The sequence below is a fragment of the Mesocricetus auratus genome, unplaced genomic scaffold, assembly GCF_017639785.1.
Source record: "Mesocricetus auratus isolate SY011 unplaced genomic scaffold, BCM_Maur_2.0 Super-Scaffold_100004, whole genome shotgun sequence".
Taxonomy (NCBI): domain Eukaryota; kingdom Metazoa; phylum Chordata; class Mammalia; order Rodentia; family Cricetidae; genus Mesocricetus; species Mesocricetus auratus.
In genome coordinates this window covers 39,857,731-39,875,737 of record NW_024429189.1, presented here as the reverse complement: position 1 = coordinate 39,875,737, position 18,007 = coordinate 39,857,731, and the positions used below count along the sequence as shown (strand labels likewise).

The window sequence follows — 18,007 nt, the reverse complement described above, 5'->3', positions numbered from 1 at the left end:
ATTTACATACTGTGCTTCAATGTGTATTTCACCTAGTCCAGCCTTTATAAGTGACTGCTGTAGCTAAACTGACTAATATACGTCTTGGAACATTTTTACTTAATCACATTGTCACTGTTACCTGCCCTCCTGACAAGTCACGTGCTCCTCTCCTTTCGAGCAAAGAGAACATAATGACAAGCTACTTTTATTATCTGGCCCCAGTTCCCTCTTGAAAGGAATTGTAAGGCATCTTTTTTTCCTAAGCCCATGCTCTCTGCAGGAAGTGAAAAAGCGGTCTATTGTTTTCTCTGTCAGAAACACAAATGGACTCCTGTTTCTCTTAGCAGTGCTAACCTAGTATAACCTCCTGGATCATGATCTTGCTGCCAAGATGTGACTGTCATGCCAGGCCAGAACCGTGGCCACAGAACTAGTGCTATTCAGAGCTAAAAAATCCTTGTGTGCCACTGGAAAGATGGGATTCTCTTTGGGTGGGAAACTTGTTTCGCAGAGCAGTGAGATGAATCAGGTATGCTTGGGGTTAATGGTGGTCTCCCCCTCAGGTCATGGAAGACCTGGTGACCCAGGAAGATAAGTGCTGTGGCTGCTGATGGAGCTATTGCCTTGTGCAGATATATGCTCCTTAGTATTAGAGCTTTTACATAATTCCGTTCTGTAAACATACCTCAGTGAGAGAACAGTGGCGATTATAAATTGGACTTCAGTCGTTGAGTGTCTCTGACATTCCTGAGCCAGCTTCAATCGACAGACCATGGACTAGACAACAGATTTGTAGATCACATCTCAGGAGATGCCAAGATAAGTTTACACTCTTATTAGCCCTAGTGACTCCAGTTGCAGCCCGGGGTTTGATGAAAAGGACTGATAGTATCATGGAGCAGTTAATAAGCTGGGGGATGATGTTACAGTGAGACCATGTACAGCTCTGTCGGGATCATTTGGAGAGAAGTGGAAAATGTCCAAACACTATTTGTGGAAAGTGCCACTTCTGTATTTGAGAGCCTGCTATGACTAATTTAGACCACTATTTTAATTGCTTGAACAGCAGTCTGAGACTTCAGAGATTGCTAGGATGTTAGTAAGAGAGTTTCTCACTAAAAGCCTTTATTGTAGGGCTGGGGCATGGCCCCATGGTACACTGCTTGCTTAGCATTGGTGGGCATCGGTTCGATCGTTAGCACCACTTTAACAAATAGTTTTTAACTCTAAAGGTTTTTTCCTAATACGTTGTATTAGTTTAGTTTGTGAGCCCAGTATGGTAGCTCATGCCTGTAATCTCAGTCTTGAGAAGGCTGAAGCAGGAGTATTGCCAAGGCCATACTGGGTGACAGAATGAGACATTGTTTCAATTAACAAAACCAAGCCAAACAAAATTCCCACAGGCACAATAGTGTAGACCTGTAATCCCAGCCACTTGGAGGCTGAGACAAGAGGATTGTAAATTCAAGGCCTGCTTAGGCTTCAGAGTGAGTTCAGGCCCAGCCTAGGCAATGACACCCTATCTCAACATAAAAAATGGGGTCAGAGGAGTAGAGATCAGTAGCAGGATACTTACCTCAAATGCTTAAGGCCCTGGGCTCAATACTCAGTATGGCAAATAGATACATGAATAAAGACAGTTTGGTTAGTAAATATCCTTTAGGTGATGTCAGAAAAAAAAATAGAAAGGACTGCATTTTTTGAGTCTTGAATTTTATATGAGGCTTTCTCACACTTACGATACTTTCCAAACTATGTAAAAGGAATTCAGTTTTATCTACGGTTACGTAAAAATTATGCAGATGTCTTTCCTTGTCTTTTGATTTTGAGATATCGCCATGCTAAGCAGACTCAGACCTGCCACATCTGAGTCTACATTTCATATTAAATAATTAAATATTGTGAATTTCAACCTTTAAAATGAAAGTTACCATGAAATAACTTATTTTCTTTATCGAGCTTAGTATTATTTCTTATATACACAATGATTTATGTGATCCACTAGGCTTTTCATCTTCTAGTTTAAACACCTTTTCTTTTAGACTTCTTTTTTGCTTTTGCTTTTTGAGACAGGGTCTCCCATGCAGCTCTAGCTGGCCTGGTACTCTTTCTGTAGGCCAGGCTGGCCTCCAATTCACAAAGATGCCCCTGCCTCTGCTTCCTGAATGCTGGGATTAAGGGCCAGCCAGCACTGCCGTGTCTGGTATGTTAGACTTCTAAAATAAACAAAGTGAGTTAATTTGGGAATAGAGTGACTAATTATATTAGATGGATCCTAAAAACATTTTTCCTGGTATTCCATATTTTAAACATTTTATAGTCCTTACTGTTTTAATAATTTATAAGCCTTAACATATTTTACAACCTGAAATTTCATTGACATTCTCTCCCAACCCCCTCTGGGTAGAGGATACTGGGGAGTTGATCCATGACCTCATACATGATAGGCAAGCATTCTACACCAGCGACAGACATCCCCAGGGCCTAGTTATAAGGACAATCTTTCCCATTGATTTGAACCAGCATCTCATGAGATGATACTGAAGTCTTTTCAGAGTAAAAACCCTGCAGTGTTTAGTTTATGTTTAGTTAAGGTGAGCATACTTGACATGGGTTGAAAACTCTGAGGTCTTGTTGCTCCTTAGCTAAGAAATCCTGCATCAATTGTAGAGGGAAGCTGAGAATCCCATGCAATGCCTCCTTTTGACTTTGCTGTGCCCTGTGAACTAGAGTTGTTACCTTGAGTCCAGACTGCTAGGAGAGGTCCAGTTCAGGGCTCCACCCAAATGCAGCACTTTCATTAATAAAAAGGGTATGTAAGACAAAGGGAATCCATTACACCATGGCCAGTTATGAGATGGACACTGTATTCATAGACTGTCGATGTCAGAGAAAACAACATAATTAGAGGTGACTATAAAGCCCTAAACCTAGGTTTATTAATTCTTTAGGATAATTGATATCCTATTGATGGCAAAACTGTTTCACTAATAAAATTGGCTTAAATTGGAAAATAACTTGGTTCTGAAGACATTACCAAAAAGGCTTCCTGCTCTCTTAACTTTGCTAATGATTTTTTTTTTCCGGCATGAGCTTCTGAATTAGTCTACCCAGTCTATGCTTGTTAAAGTAACAATCATTTGTGAACCAATTTTCCTAAGACATGTAAAACTGTAAGAAAGGGAATGATCTCGCTAGTGCATGAAGACAAGCAACAGAGTTCTGGTTGTATCATACAGCGCGATTGGTTCCATGTATGTTTCTTCATTGACAAGCGGATCACTAATTTCACTTATCCTAAAATATTTAATAGTTCAGACTAATAATCATAGATTTTAGGGGGATTTCGAGGCTTTGTGGCAAGACCCTATTTTTGACACTATCAGCTTTTAATAAGGTGCTTTACTGCTGAGCTAATGATACGCTGTTGGTAGTATTTCTTATAGTTATCTTCAATAGTCATATTCAGGCTAGTGTGAATGTAATAATCACGCCTCAATCAAACCATACTTAGTATGACAAATATTGCATTATACTGTAATTTAGGTATTCACGCTTCTGATAAAAGGCTTAATTCAACTCCTTGAGGAACCAGGAAAACACTATTGATTTTATGCTGGAATGTAAAGTAGCAGCTATTTACATTACGAGATAGAAATCGCTTTCTAATTAAAATTAAATCAAGAGAAATTAAGAATCTCATGGCCTTATATGTAATGGTACACAATCTTAAGTGAAAAATTATATTTTGTATCAGTTATGTTCCTGCATGGGCTTCTGGGCACAAAGAGATTTTCAGTTCCTCTTAGAAGCAGCCGGTCTTGACTTTTTAAACTTCTCTTAATTCTTCTCTGTAGGAGCATTGCAGTGGATCGGATGATTCATTGTCAGTGTGACTGATGCGTTTTTCTTTTCCCTTTTAAGAAAATGTCAAGGAGATTTTTGGACAGACTATTATCCATCATCACATCCCTTTTAACTGGGACTGCGAATTCATCCGACTGCACTTTGGGCACAATCGCAAGAAGCACCTGAACTATGTGGAATTCACTCAGTTTCTCCAGGTAAGCGCCCTTCCTGGACACTTGCATTGTCTAGTACAGGGACGGAGGAGGTCCCCTTGTCACCCCATTCTTCATTCCCTCTCACTGAAGCAAGTTCTTTAAAATCTTGCAGCCATTTTCTTTCAACATGTGCTTCCATTCACTTAAATACTCAACTTACATTATCCCTTCTTAATTTTTCTACTTTTAGGAGTTTGGTTGAATTCTAATTATGTGAGATTAGTTCTTTTACCGCTCACTGCCAAGCACAAACTTGGACATTTTCCACCCTCATCCTTCCTTCCTTCCTTTTTTTTTTTCTGAGACAGGGTTTCTCTGTAACGGCTCTGGCTGTCCTGGAACTCACTTTGTAGACCAGGCTGGCCTTGAACTTACAGAGATCCAACTGCCTCACCGTCACCCTTTCATAGTCTCGTCACAATTCGTTTAGATCAATAGTGATAGGAATTACTACAATTTCATAAATATAACCCTCCATACCTGTGGAGCCAAGAAACCACAGATAGAAAATATTTGGGAAAAGTTGCATCTATGTTGAACATGCACAAACTTTTTTTCTTGTCATAACAATAAAGCTTAGTGACGTTGACATAGCATCTAGACTGCAATAGGTTTTATAAGTAGTGTACAGATGATTTCAGATAATTTCAATTACTCACTGAGATGGGTCAGTGAGTAAAGGCACTTGCCACCAAGCCGGATGACCGAATTTGATCCATTAAACCCATGTAGTAGAAGATCAGAAGTGAATCCCAAGAGCTGTCCTCTGACCTCTTCATGCATACCATGGCAAATGTATGCACACACACACACACACACACACACACACACACACACACACACACACACAGAGAGAGAGAGAGAGAGAGAGAGAGAAAGAGATAGACACACATACACTAAATAAATAAATGCAAGAAATGTAGGCTGCAATAGGCTATATGAAAGAGATATTTAAGGTATATAGGGGAACACAAGTAGGCTATCTGCAGATAGTGGACCATTTAGCTTTTGGTGTCCACTGGGATAGGGCCAGTAGGGTTGGGTCCTAGAACCAAATACCTTACAGATACTGAGGCACATGTCTAATTAATGACTAGAATTTTTATTTGTTTAGGATCTCTAGGCTTTGTTTACTCATTTACTTAGTAATATTAACTCATCTTGTCATTGCTGTCAATCTTAGATCTTAAAATGTCTTTAGTGCATTTAAAAATGGGAGGTTATCTTATCAATTTCATATCAGTGAGACTGTCCAAACCAAAATCAAGGGCCAAGTGTGTGGCTCAGTGCCTGGCAACCATGAGTCCCTGGGACTGATTCCTAGCATAGCAGAGGATAAAGAAAATAGGGGAGGGAAGGATACATTTTCACGTAAATATATATAAAACTAACCTTTTAAAAGTAGACAGTTTACTGGCTTTTAGTACATTAGTGGTATTTTGAAGCCTCCGCCTCATCCCAAACATTTTCATTACCCCAAAGAACAGCCTGTAGCCTTTTAGAAGTCACTCCCCATCAATATTTCTCTCCCAGCTTCTGGGAACTACCAGTCTGCCTTTTGTTTTTTATGGCTGTAACTATCCTAGACAATTCACATGAGTGGGATTGTATGACAGACCTTTTTATGTGTCCTTTTCCTCCAATTCATGTAATCTTTTAAAGACTTACCCATATTAGGCCAAATATGGTGGTGAACACCTTTAATCCCAGCATACAGGAGGCAGACAGGTAGATCTCTTAAGTTTGAGGCCAGTGTGGTCTACACAGAAAGTTCTAGGTCAGTCAGGGATACACAGTGAGACCCTGCTTCAACAAAAAGGATTAGCCATATTGGTAGTGAGTTATAGTCAGTGGTAGAGCATGGCTAACGGTACTACAAAACTCTACAATCTCTAGGTCTTTAGCTGGGTGTTCACACCTGTAATCTTTGTTTGTTTGTTTGTTTTGTTGTGTTTTTTAACACAGGATTTCTCTGTGAAATAGTCCTGACTGTCCTGGAACTCACTCTGTAGACCAGACTGGCCTCGAACTCACTGAGATCCACCTGCCTCTGCCTCCCGAATGCTGGGATTAAAGGAGTGAGCCACCACTGCCTGGCCCACACCTGTAATCTTAACACCCGAGAGGTTGAGGCAGGGGTATCAGGAGTTCAAACATGAATTTGCTTCACACTTGGGTCATATGAGAAGACCTTGTCTTAAGAAAGAAACAAAAAACCGAACAACAAAAGAACTATCAGTAGTTAATCATGAAGTAATACTCTATATATTTCTCTTTTTTGACCTATGTCTATATTTTTTTTTGTCCATTCATGAATTGTTCTGACCTTCTGGTTTTTGTGCACAGAAGCTCCTCCAAACAATTTATATACAAATGTTTGTTAGATTATCTGTTTTTAATTCTTTTGCGTATACACCTAGGGGTAGGATTGCAGTCATGTAATCCCATATTAACTAACCCCTCTGGTGTCCCTCTGTCCTTTTCCTTTTGCGGTGATGGGCATGGTACCTAGACGAGAGCTTTCACTGAGCTGTGTGCTGGCCCCTGCGGTTAACATTCGGAGGGACCACTGGAGTGTTTTCTGTAGCAGTGGCGCCATTTCCTGGTGCCCTTGCGGTCTGAAGATGAGGCCGAGCTTGCTGCACAGCTGCTACTCTCTGATAGCCGTCACCACCTTCTTCCAGGAGATTCCATCTTCCCTCTGTTACACCACATCTCCTGTTTCCTGGGCTTCATTTTTCCTTAATAACAAGTTGCTTCTTTTTGATGGAATGTTTCCTGCATTAGCTCTTTGAGAAAAGTAAAATAAAGAATTTGGAGACTTTTCTCATACGGGAAACACTCTTTTTTTTTTCTCAATATATGTTTTTATTTAAATTGGAAGCGTGAATGTTTCACATGTCAATCCCAGCTCCCTCTCCCACCCCTCCTCCCTTGTCCCTCCACCAGCCCTCCCAGCCCCCCACCCAAGCCCCACATTATTCCCCAGGGAGGGTGAGACCCTCCTTGGGGGATCTCTAAAGTCTGTCATTTCATCCTAGGCAGAACCTAAGCCCTTCCCCATGTGTCCAGGCTGAGAGAGCATCGCTCTATTTGGAATGGGCTCCCAAAGATCATTCATAAACCATGGTGAACACTGATCTACTACCCAAGGCCCCAGTGATTTCTGTGGCCTCTTCCCTGGCACTACGTTCATGGAGTCTGGATCTCAACCATCAGTCTGGGATTCAAGAGCTCCCCCTTATCCAGTCAGCTGTCTTTGTGGGTTTCACCATCATGGTCTTGACCCCTTTGCTCATCACTCCTCCATCTCTGTCACTAGGTTCCAGGAGTCCAGTTCAGTGTTTAGCTGTGGGTATCTGTCTCTGCGGGAAACACTCTTATTCCATCATTAAACGTAAACGGTTTGACCGGATGGTGACTTTTAAAGCATTGCGTTCTGCTTTCTGGCGTTGGCATTAAGAAGTCCAGTGCTAGTCTCACTTCATATTTCTCTTGAACTCCGGAGGCTTTTAGGATTCTCTACCATCCTCCCCTATCTCATTATCAGTAGTTGCTTTCTTTCTTTCTTTCTTTCTTTCTTTCTTTCTTTCTTTCTTTCTTTCTTTCTTTCTTTCTTTCTTTCTTTCTTTTTTTGAGTAGCTTTGGAGCCTGGAACTCGCTCTGTAGACCAGGCCAGCTTTGAACTCACAGAGATCTACCTGTCTCTGCCTCCCTAGTGCTGGGATTAAAGGCGTGCACCACTAACGCAGTAGTTGGTCTCTTAACTGGTTATTTCTGGGCTTTAATCTCTTATTCAAGAAACTGAAATAAGGGCATACAGAGATTGCAGTCTGAAAGAAACTTTGTTCAGGAGCAAAGTGACAGTACAGACGAGAAGAAACGGAAGCCCACCAAAGCAGGCAGTGGCTGCAGGAGAGAGAGGACCGTAGGCGCCAGGCTATTGGCCGAGACTTCTTTCATGGGGTCTAAAGGAAACAGGGACTTGCAACTAGGGGGCATATTGTAGGTAGTTCTCTATTTCGATTGACAAATTTGAGTTATAAACCTTTATTGCCAGTATCCCTTCTCACAATGCACCTGATTTTAATTAATGCTCAAGTATACATAGGTGTAAGCCAGTAAGGTAGCTCACTGGGTAAAGGCTCTTGCCACCAAGTCTGATGAACTAAGTTAAATCCCTAGGACCCACATGACAGAATGGGACAACTAACTACTATAAATTGCCCACGGATATCCACATGTATGCCCTGGTATGCCCCCCTCCGCCCCCAATTTATAAAGTAATGCATTTTTTACTTGAAGAATTAAAGATGGTAAATGGAGGTTTTATCTGAAAAGTTTACTTATAGGACATGATTTGCCTTGTCCACATAGCAAAACAAGTTCATGTTGGATTGGCTCCTCCTGCCCTCCTACAGAATATAATTGGGAATGCATTTGAATAGAAACTATCCGTGTTTAATTGTTGTCGGGGGAAGAGAAACATTCTTATTATTTGGAGGAGGGAGTATGTACAACTTGATATAGGTGGGAGTCCTGGGTTACCAGGTGCATTGTTAGGAGAAGGCTGTGTTCATGGCCCATACCAAATAGAGTCACTCCCATGCTTGCCTTCTTGATTACATCTATTGATGTAAGTTTACTTTTAATCATTTTTACTAGGCATTTGCTAGGGTCTCAAGAAAACTTTAATTATTGACATTTCCCCCCCTCTTTTGCACTTTTTTTTTTAGTATTCATCCTATTTCCTTCTGGCTCTTTAGAGTTTTTAAATTTTTATATGTTGTATTTTGAATTTTTCACAGGAGTTTGTTTGGTTTTCTGAACATTTCTTTTTAAAATTTATGTATTCATTTGTTTGTTTATTTTAATGACATAGGTGGGTGTATGGTATAGTCTGTAGGCTGAGGTAGGAGAGTATTCCAAATTGGGGGTTAGTTTCAGGTACTTCTTAGGGTTTCTATTGCTGTGAAGAGATACCAGGACCAAGGAAACTTTTTTGTTTGTTTATTTGTTTGTTTTTTGTTTTTTGAGACAGGGTTTCTCTGTGGCTTTGGAGGCTGTCCTGCAACTAGCTCTTGTAGACCAGGCTGGTCTCGAACTCACAGAGATGCGCCTGCCTCTGCCTCCCGAGTGCTGGGATTAAAGGCATGCACCATCACCACTCAGCTTCCAAGGCAACTCTTATAAAGGAAAATGTTTAATTGGGCTGTCTTACAATTCAGAGGTTTAGTTCATTATCATCATGGAGGGTATGGCAGCATGCAGGAAGACGTGGTGTTGGAGAAGGAGCTGAGAGTTCCTTCATCTTGACTCACAGGTAACAGGAAGTGGTCTGTCTTACTGGACATAACTTGAGCACAGGAGACCTCAAAGCCCACCTCCATAGTGACACACTTCCTCCAACAAGTTCACATCAACTTCAACAAAGCCACATCTCCTAATATGCCATTCCTTTTGGGGTTCACTTTCTTTCAAACTAACACAGAAATACAGTAAGACTTTGTCTCCAAAAACAAAACAAAACCCACAAAAACAAAAACAAGCAGAAAAATAGCATACTGTTCTTATTTGAGTGTTAACCCTGGCCCCCTACCCCTACTTCTTCAATGAATGGGACTTTCAGTTTTGAAACTTGATTTTTGTTTCCCATTTGCCTCAGTGTGTTTGCTCCAAATTTCTCTTCACCTCTTTCTGATTGCTTTTTTAAAAGATTTATTTCTTACTTAGGTATATTTGCCTGTGTGTGTTCATGTACACAGTGTGTGTAGATGCCCTTGGAGGTCAGCAAAGGACATTGGATCCCCTGGAGCCAGACTTACAGGTGGTTGTGAGTCACCCAGTGTGGGTGCAGGGAACTGAACACCAGTCTTCTGCAAGAGCAGTAAGCTCTCCTAACTGATGAGTCAACTCTCCAGCCCCTTTTCGTTTTTGGTGCCATAGTCTCTTGAGTGCTGGGATTATAGGTATGTGCTAACCTACCCAGCTTCCAAGTTTTCTTCCTTTTTGGATCTCTTTTTTTCATAGTGGAGGCTTTTGTTGGGTCTGATGGTCCTCTGCTCATATTTAAGATTAGGACTTATGGAACACTATGAGCTTATGGTGGGCATCTTAGTTACCTTTCTATTGCTGTGATCAAATACCAGACCAAGGTGGTACATACATAAAAGCATTTAATTTGGCTTATGGTTTAGAGAACATGATGGCAGAGCACAGGCAAGATGGCAGGAATGGTTGGGAGCTCACATCTTAATTCATAAACAAGAAACAGAGAGAGATAAGTCAGTATGGTACTTTGAAACCTTAAAGTCCCCCTCCCCCACATGATATGCTTCCTCTAAAAAGAACACACCCCCTAGTCCTTCTCAGATAGCTACCAACTGGAGTCCTAGTAACACATATGAGCCTGTGAAAGATATTCTAACACAAAATGCTGTGGTAAGACCATTTCATTGGAACACTGATGTCTCTTGTGTTAGTTAATCCAAGGCCTTTTGGATTAGGGAATGAGGTCATCTGGTCTATTTAAGACATGGTTCTTTGGCCATGCAATGGTGGCACATGCCTTTAAATCCAGTGCTCACAAGACAGAAACAGGCAGATCTCTGTGAGTTTAAGGCCAGCCTGGTCTATAGAGCTAGTTCTAGGGCAGCCAGTACTACACAAAGAAACCCTGTCTCAAACAAACAAGCAAAAAAGAAAAGAAATGGTTCCCTGGGCTGTGGAGATGGCTTAGCATGTAGAGTCCTTGCCACACAAGTATGAGCATCAGTTCCGTCCCTAGTACTCACACCAAAAGGGGGGTGGGCTTGTTTACCTGGTTGACTACCTGTCATCCTGGGGCTGTGTGAAGCAGAGACGGGAGGACCACTGGGACTTGATGGCTGCCAGCCTGGCTCCAGGTTCAGTGATACACTCTGAATGGAACAAGGTGGAGAGTGATAGAGAGGGTCACCTGATATCACCTGCTGGCCTCCATGTTCACACACACACACACACACACACACACACACACACACACACGCACGCACGCACGCACGCACGCACGCACACGCACACACACACACACACCAGTTACCTACCTACCCCATCAGCCCAGCTCTTTACTAACCCTGGAGAAGACTTAAAGGCAGACTGTCCGTCTGGAGAATTTAACAGAGGGCCTAGAGGCTGATGGAAGTCAGTGCAGAACATGATCCTGAAAGGAAATAAACTTCCAGTCTGTTTATATATCCATAGCAACTGTTGAGGTCTCCAGCCCTACTCCCTACTCAGCAATCAGAATATAAGAAACCAAGTTTCAGATGGGTGTTGGTGGCGCACGCCTTTAATCCCAGAACTTGGGAGGCAGAGGCAGGCGGATCTCTGTGAGTTCGAGGCCAGCCTGGTCTACAGAGCAAGTTCCAGGACAGCCTCCAAAACAATACAGAGAAACCCTGTTTTGGAAAAAACCAAAAGGAAAAAAAAAGCAAGTCTCTCTCTCTCTCTCTCTCTCTCTCTCTCTCTCTCTCTCTCTCTCTCTCTCTCTCAAAATTTATTTTTATTTTATGTGTATTGGTGTTTTGCCTACATGTGTGTCCATGTGAGAGTGTTGGGTCCCCTAGAACTAGAGTTCAGAGAGTTGTGAGCTGCCATGTCGGTGGCTGGGAAATGAACCCAGGTCCTTTGGAAGCATAGTCATTGCTCTTAACTGCTGATCCATCTCTCCAACCCAGAAACCAAATCTGTTATTCAAAGTCTCTGCATAGTCATGGCTGGCTTTGAACTTCTCATCCTCCAACCTCCACCTCTAGGGTGCTGGGATTACAGGTGTGTGGCTATAGATTTTGCATTTCCAACAGGATCCCAGCCTTTATTTGATTGCCATATCACTTGCACAGCTGTCTGAAGCTCTTGACCCATTGAAAGATTTAGAAGATTTGATATTCTTGTCTTTAGCTCATCATTCTGCTAAAAAGTTTCAAAATTTTGTTGTAAAATCTCGTACACATACAGAAAACCATATAAAACAAATATATAGCATAATGAACTATGAAACAAATACCTGCTAAGCTAATTTTAATTGCTAGAACTACCATTAAGATATCAAAGCCCATGGAAAAATATAACTAAAACCATATGTTGTACTGCCAGGCAGTAGTGGCTCATGCCTTTAATCCCAACACTCTGGAGGCAGAGACAGGTGGATCTTTGGGTTCAAGGCCAGCCTGGTCTACAGAGTGAGTTCCAGGACAGTCAGGGATACACAGAGAAACCTTGTCTTGGAAAAAAACAAAAACAAAAACAAAAATCAAACAAAACAGATGTTGTGGTGCATGCCCATAATCCCAGTACTTGAGAGGTGAAAACAGAAGAATCAGGAGTTCAAGGCCAGCCTTGACTACGCAGAGTTCAAAGCCAACCTGGGCTACATGAATGAGACCATGTTTGTTTGGTTTATTTTTGTTTGTTTTTTAGGATTATATGCACATATGTAAAAAAAAATAAAAGGGTGAGACTTTAACAAAACATTTCATCTATCTGCACCCATCCATTTGTGGGTGCTAAGGAGTGAAACTTGGGCCTAGTATGTGACAGGTGAACATTCTACCAGTGAACCCCCTAGCCCTCTGAAGTATTTTAAGTATCAGGAAGAGGTAGGGCCATTCTTTGGTGACTGAATGGCAGTGGCAATGACAACATTTAAACATGACTGTAGTTTCCAGCTACATGGAGCATGAACTTGGCACCTGAAGATACATCATGTGCTGCGCCAGCACATCCATGTGGATTCCACCATGGGTGCCCAAGACAGAAATGTTCTGACTTTGACTTTTGTGTTGTACCCTGGGATACATTTTACTGTTTTTATTGATATTGCTTGTTACAACATTAGGTTTTACAGTAGTTTAAAACATCAGAGTTTCTGGATTATTCACTTGAGAGAGACCATGTCCAAGCCTGGCAGAGGGATATGATAATAAGCACAGCTTGTACAGTTTCCTGTCCTAACTTCCATAGGGTTTCACGCTGAGTTCTTTTTTTTAGTCATTTGGGGAAAATTTTTGGTGTCTGATGTAGAGAGAGGGAGAGAGACTGTCTCTGATTGCGACATTTAAAAGTGAAAAACTGAAAATGAATGTAAACTCTTAATTCAGGACGTTCTCGTCGGTGGCAAGCAAGCCAATCATTGTGCGCTGTAGCAGCTGGGAGAAAGCACTGAGACCCCTGCGTCCTTTGTTTTCAGTGATGGGAGCTTTCCAAGTAAAACCTAAAGCCCCCCACCACCGCACACACACATACACGCACACACGCACGCACGCACTGGTTACTGCCAGCTCTGCTCCATTCTCTTCCCCAAGGAATGCCATGTATCACATCTGTCAGAAAACCTCCCAGCACAAATCAGAAGCTTGGTTGTGAATTGGCAGATTGCTTCTCTCTGTAGTAAGGACATGCCGGGGAAGTCCGTCTGTCCTTCTTTTCTTTGCAGAACATGTGCTTAGGATATGCTCCAACCATTTTAATGTGGTTTCCCTCTTTTTCTCTGCAGGAATTGCAGTTGGAACATGCAAGGCAAGCCTTTGCACTCAAAGACAAAAACAAAAGTGGCATGATCTCTGGTCTGGATTTTAGTGACGTCATGGTCACCATTCGGTCCCACATGCTCACTCCTTTTGTGGAGGAGAACTTAGTCTCAGTAAGTAAAAAGACAGGCTTTCACTTCCCATTTCCCAAGCTGTTTTTGAATCTCTGGGTCCTGGAATGCCTTCTTGTGTCCACATGGCTCTTGACTAACCAGGCTTCATGTTTAGGTGGTAGAAGGTTAAACTGTGTGTGTGTGTGTGTGTGTGTGTGCGCGCGCGTGCGCACGTGCATACACTGAGTGGTCTTTTCTCAGTTTCTCACTTCATTCAGAACTACCGTCTTGCTTTCATGTATTTCCAAATGTTTATTTTCACTTACAGTGTCCAGTCCAGGGGACACAAGAGTTAGTAGACAAGAGACAGTGATCGCTGCATTTCAGTGCATTCTTGCCTTTGTCTTGGCTTCAATTTCTTCCCACCCACGCTCTGGAGGTCTAGTTAGGACATTTCTTTCTCTTTGTGCTTGCTGGAGGGATGGTCACTGGCTCATGCCAGAAGGCATGGAGGAAGCGTGGGGCCTCTGGAGTCACTGTGCTCTGCCCCTTCACCTGTGGTTCAGAGTGTGTGTCCCAGACACAGGTCTTCTGTCAACGTTCAAATCTCTCTCAGGTAATCAAGTGGACCCACAGCAAACTCACGCCATCCACCTCCTTACCCGGGGCTCACCTGTTTTCTTGTCCACACGTGGGGTTGTGTGTACGTTTTTGATTACTGCTTGTTTGGGATGGAGGAAAGCCAGTGGGTATTTTTGCTTTTTCAGCTGAAGATCATTATCCCGACTTAGACCGGGGTAGAAAGATCAACTTCTGGTCTTTCTCTTCAGTGAATTTGAACGTGGAGCATGTCACTCTCCCTCCACATGTTGCCTCCCTGACACCCACCCTCCCGTCCGTACTTCACCTCCTACCCCAACCAAAGATGAAAGGAAGGGCAGAAAAGGAATCGGGGAGGGAAGGAGAGAAGAAAGGGAGAAAACCCAGAGGGAAGGATTCACTAGTCACAGACAGGGTGGAGGGACCCATTTTGTATTTCCAACTTGGTTACGTGACTACTGCCTCAGTTTACCAAAATGCAATACAATCCTCAGAGGAAAGCACTAAGGGATCTGAATTCTGCTGGTATCCAGACTGACACTAATAAAAATAAAATCTCTACGGGGTGGGCGTAGAGACTTTTGCCCGTTGTCACCCTCACTGTATAAGGTGAAGAATTTATATGTCAAAGAGATACCAGAGCATTACACTACTTGCAATAGACTTTGTTTTTGTTTCTTTGTTTTTTTTTTTTTTTTTTGACTGGGGTTGTTACCTTGGTATATCTGTTAGTATTTCTTTGAGTTTTAAGTAGTGACAATTTTCGATCCCTCTGCCTTTTAACTTTTAGATTAGACTTTTGGAAACTGAACAAACAAAAAGATTACAAAATCCTCTTTTGAGATTACACCTAAATGATGGGCCAAGGGGGGAGTTTCTCATCGCTGAAGGCCGCTTGCCTGCGATCCAGTGTGAGTGAGCCCTGTGGCCGGAAGCCTGAGGACGTAACTTAGTACTGAACCCTTGCCAGACCTTCTGTACGTTTGGGGAGTGTTTGAGAGCTGTATGTTGCTTGATGCAGGATCCGAGAGCCACACAAACTGGGCATCTTTCTTTGCTGTTGTTGTTTTGTGAGATAGGGTTTCCTTGTGTAGCCCTGGCTGTTCTGGAACTTGATCTGTAGACCAGGCTGGCCTTGAACCCTCTGCCTCCTGGGTGCTGGGGTTAAAGGTGCACAGCATCTCCACCTAGCACAAACTAGGTATCTTAAGTATAGCAATAGCTTTTAAAAACTTGAGAAAAGGTCATGTAATAAAATGGTCTCAGGGCTGGAGAGTTGGCTCGGTAGTTAAGAGCACTGACTGCTCTTCTAGAGGACTTGGGTTCAATTCTCAGCACCCACATATTGATTCACAACCATCTGTAAGTTCAGCTCCAGGGACCTGACACCATCTTTTTCTTTTCTCTGGCACCAGGCACATGTGTGGTATATCACATGCATGTAGTCAAAATACCGCTATACATAGAATAAAATAATAATAAATTTTAAATGGTCTTAAAATTTAATGTTACTAAACCTGGAGGGAAGGCTAAGTGGTAAAGTACACGGTAAATATAGAGGAGGCCTTGGTTTCAGTTTATAACATGAGAAAATAAAGTCAGTGCTTGTGTTTCTGTGTATGTGCATAGGAAAAATAAATAAACAACTTTAGGAAATGTTCCTTACATTGTACATTGATATTTTTCCAGTACTAGCAGGCACTGCGCAGTTGAGGGTCTAGAAGAATTCTGTTTAAATAGCCAGGTTTTGATCTGCAGTAATTGTATTTGTTGTTTCTGACCTTAGCAGTGGATGAACCATGAACTCCAACTTCCAGATGTTGCTTTCTTCTTTGCATAGCCTTCCCTGAGGGTACAGAGTGCTCTGTGTTTTAGTCAGACAGCCCCCTTATATTTATAGGCTGGTAGTTAATTGTTTTAATGACGGAGACTCCTTTGGGTCCACTTTGAGGAAAATAGTAAGTATGGAGTCCAATGATGTTTCTTCCTTTTGAGTTTTAAATGTCGTGTGTTGTCGTTTCCTAGGCTGCTGGAGGAAGCACCTCCCACCAAGTTAGCTTCTCCTACTTCAATGCATTTAACTCCCTACTCAACAACATGGAGCTTGTTCGGAAGATCTATAGCACTTTAGCAGGCACGAGGAAAGACGTTGAAGTCACAAAGGGTAAGATTTAAAAATTGATGGGGATCTTTGAATTCAGATAGGCGTGAGGTTGGAAAGTCAGTTGCCACACACATGTGCATGCTTCCAGTGGGCTTCGAACCCCAGGTGCATTTAATGAGATGCCGAGCCTGGATGGGAAAGTGCCTTTGACAACTTTGACAAGAGCCTTGGCCCAGTCTGTCAAACAGGTCAGTGGCAGTGTGGCAGCAGCTTGTTTGTACTGGGAACGAGTTGCCACGGAGAGAGGAGCAAGCCCACTCTTTGGGTAAGCAGTGAGAGGATGTTTCGGGAGACCCCAGAATGGCCACCCTTATCTTGTAACCCTGGAGACCAGAGTGAATAAGCAAGAGAAGTGAGAGCTAAAAAGTGATTGTTTTGTCATCAAAGTTGGTTTATCTGTTTCTGCAGTTTTGTCAGTTTTCAGGAATGCAGTGATAAGCAGAACTTGTATTTAAATTTAATTTTAGATGTTTAGAAAGGTACTAAAATTCTTTTGCTTTCCATCTATATTAGGCTCTTGAGGTACTAACCTTTGTTTCTTTCTCTTCCAGAGGAATTTGCCCAGAATGCCATCCGCTATGGACAAGTTACTCCACTAGAAATTGATATCCTGTACCAACTTGCAGACCTATATAACGCTTCAGGGTAAATCTTCTTGTGATTCATGGTGTTAGTAAGGGGGCGCCATTTTAGATGTGACCTATAGCATTCCCTTTTACCAACAGCCTTGTCAGCTTATAGATTCCTAGCAAGAGAAATGGGAGGAGAGAGAGGGGGAGGGGTAGACAGACAGAGAGAGAGAGAGAGAGAGACAGAGAGAGAGAGACAGAGACAGAGAGAGGGGGGTAGACAGACAGAGAGAAAGAAAGAGAGATAGAGAGAGAGACAGAGAGAGAGACAGAGAGAGAGAGACAGAGAGAGGTGGAGCAGGGGGCAGAGGCAAAGAGAGAATGGGTGGTTGGAGCAAAGAGGGGAGTGGAGAGGTTAGGGGAGGGGTTCAGGGTGAGAGGGAAGGGGGAAGGAGGAAAAATGAGAAGAGTAGAGGGGTGGAGAGAGGGAAAAGATAGGGTTAATGTAGGCTTTCTCAAAGTGATTTGTAGAAATTTGCTGAAGTTTGTAAATTCATGAATATAGCCTGAGGTTCAGGGAAGAGTGTTGTACTGAGGAATGTTGTATTCTTTGTTGATGGCTATAAACAGTGTTATTTCTGAAAGAGCGTGTGCCCAATGTGTGCTAAAGAGTATTATTTTCTTACGATATGCCTCATATATCATCATGTTTCCTCCAGAGGCAAGCCCAGATGTTTGTGCTTCTGTTTTTTATAAGTTAAAAACAAAAAAGTGTGTAGAGGGCCTTTAACATAGAGAGACATGCAATCCACGGAAAGCCTTCATCCACAAGCACCCAATGGGCAGGTTAAAGAGGGGAGTGGTCTGTTAAAAACCGGGGTGATTGTTGCTTTTGTCACTCACATGTGGTAGTTCGTTAGTAATGGTGTCAGAAATGCTGGGCCTGCAGAGATGGCTCTGCAGCTAAGGTCACCTGCACCTTTTGCAGAGGACTCGTTTGATCCCA

At 42.4% G+C, this 18,007-nt stretch overlaps 1 protein-coding gene across 2 annotated transcripts in view; it reads left to right on the top strand.

Annotated features, from left to right (window-relative positions):
• The window catches only part of Slc25a12 (solute carrier family 25 member 12), a 96,026-nt gene that overhangs the window by 46,093 nt on the left and 31,926 nt on the right, over nucleotides 1-18,007 (top strand). For both annotated transcript variants that reach the window (XM_040745561.1, XM_040745559.1), the window contains 4 exons: nucleotides 3,907-4,046; nucleotides 13,582-13,728; nucleotides 16,294-16,432; nucleotides 16,984-17,077. In XM_040745561.1, coding sequence (XP_040601495.1) covers nucleotides 3,907-4,046; nucleotides 13,582-13,728; nucleotides 16,294-16,432; nucleotides 16,984-17,077 — 520 coding nt within the window. The remainder of the gene's footprint in view (nucleotides 1-3,906; nucleotides 4,047-13,581; nucleotides 13,729-16,293; nucleotides 16,433-16,983; nucleotides 17,078-18,007) is intronic.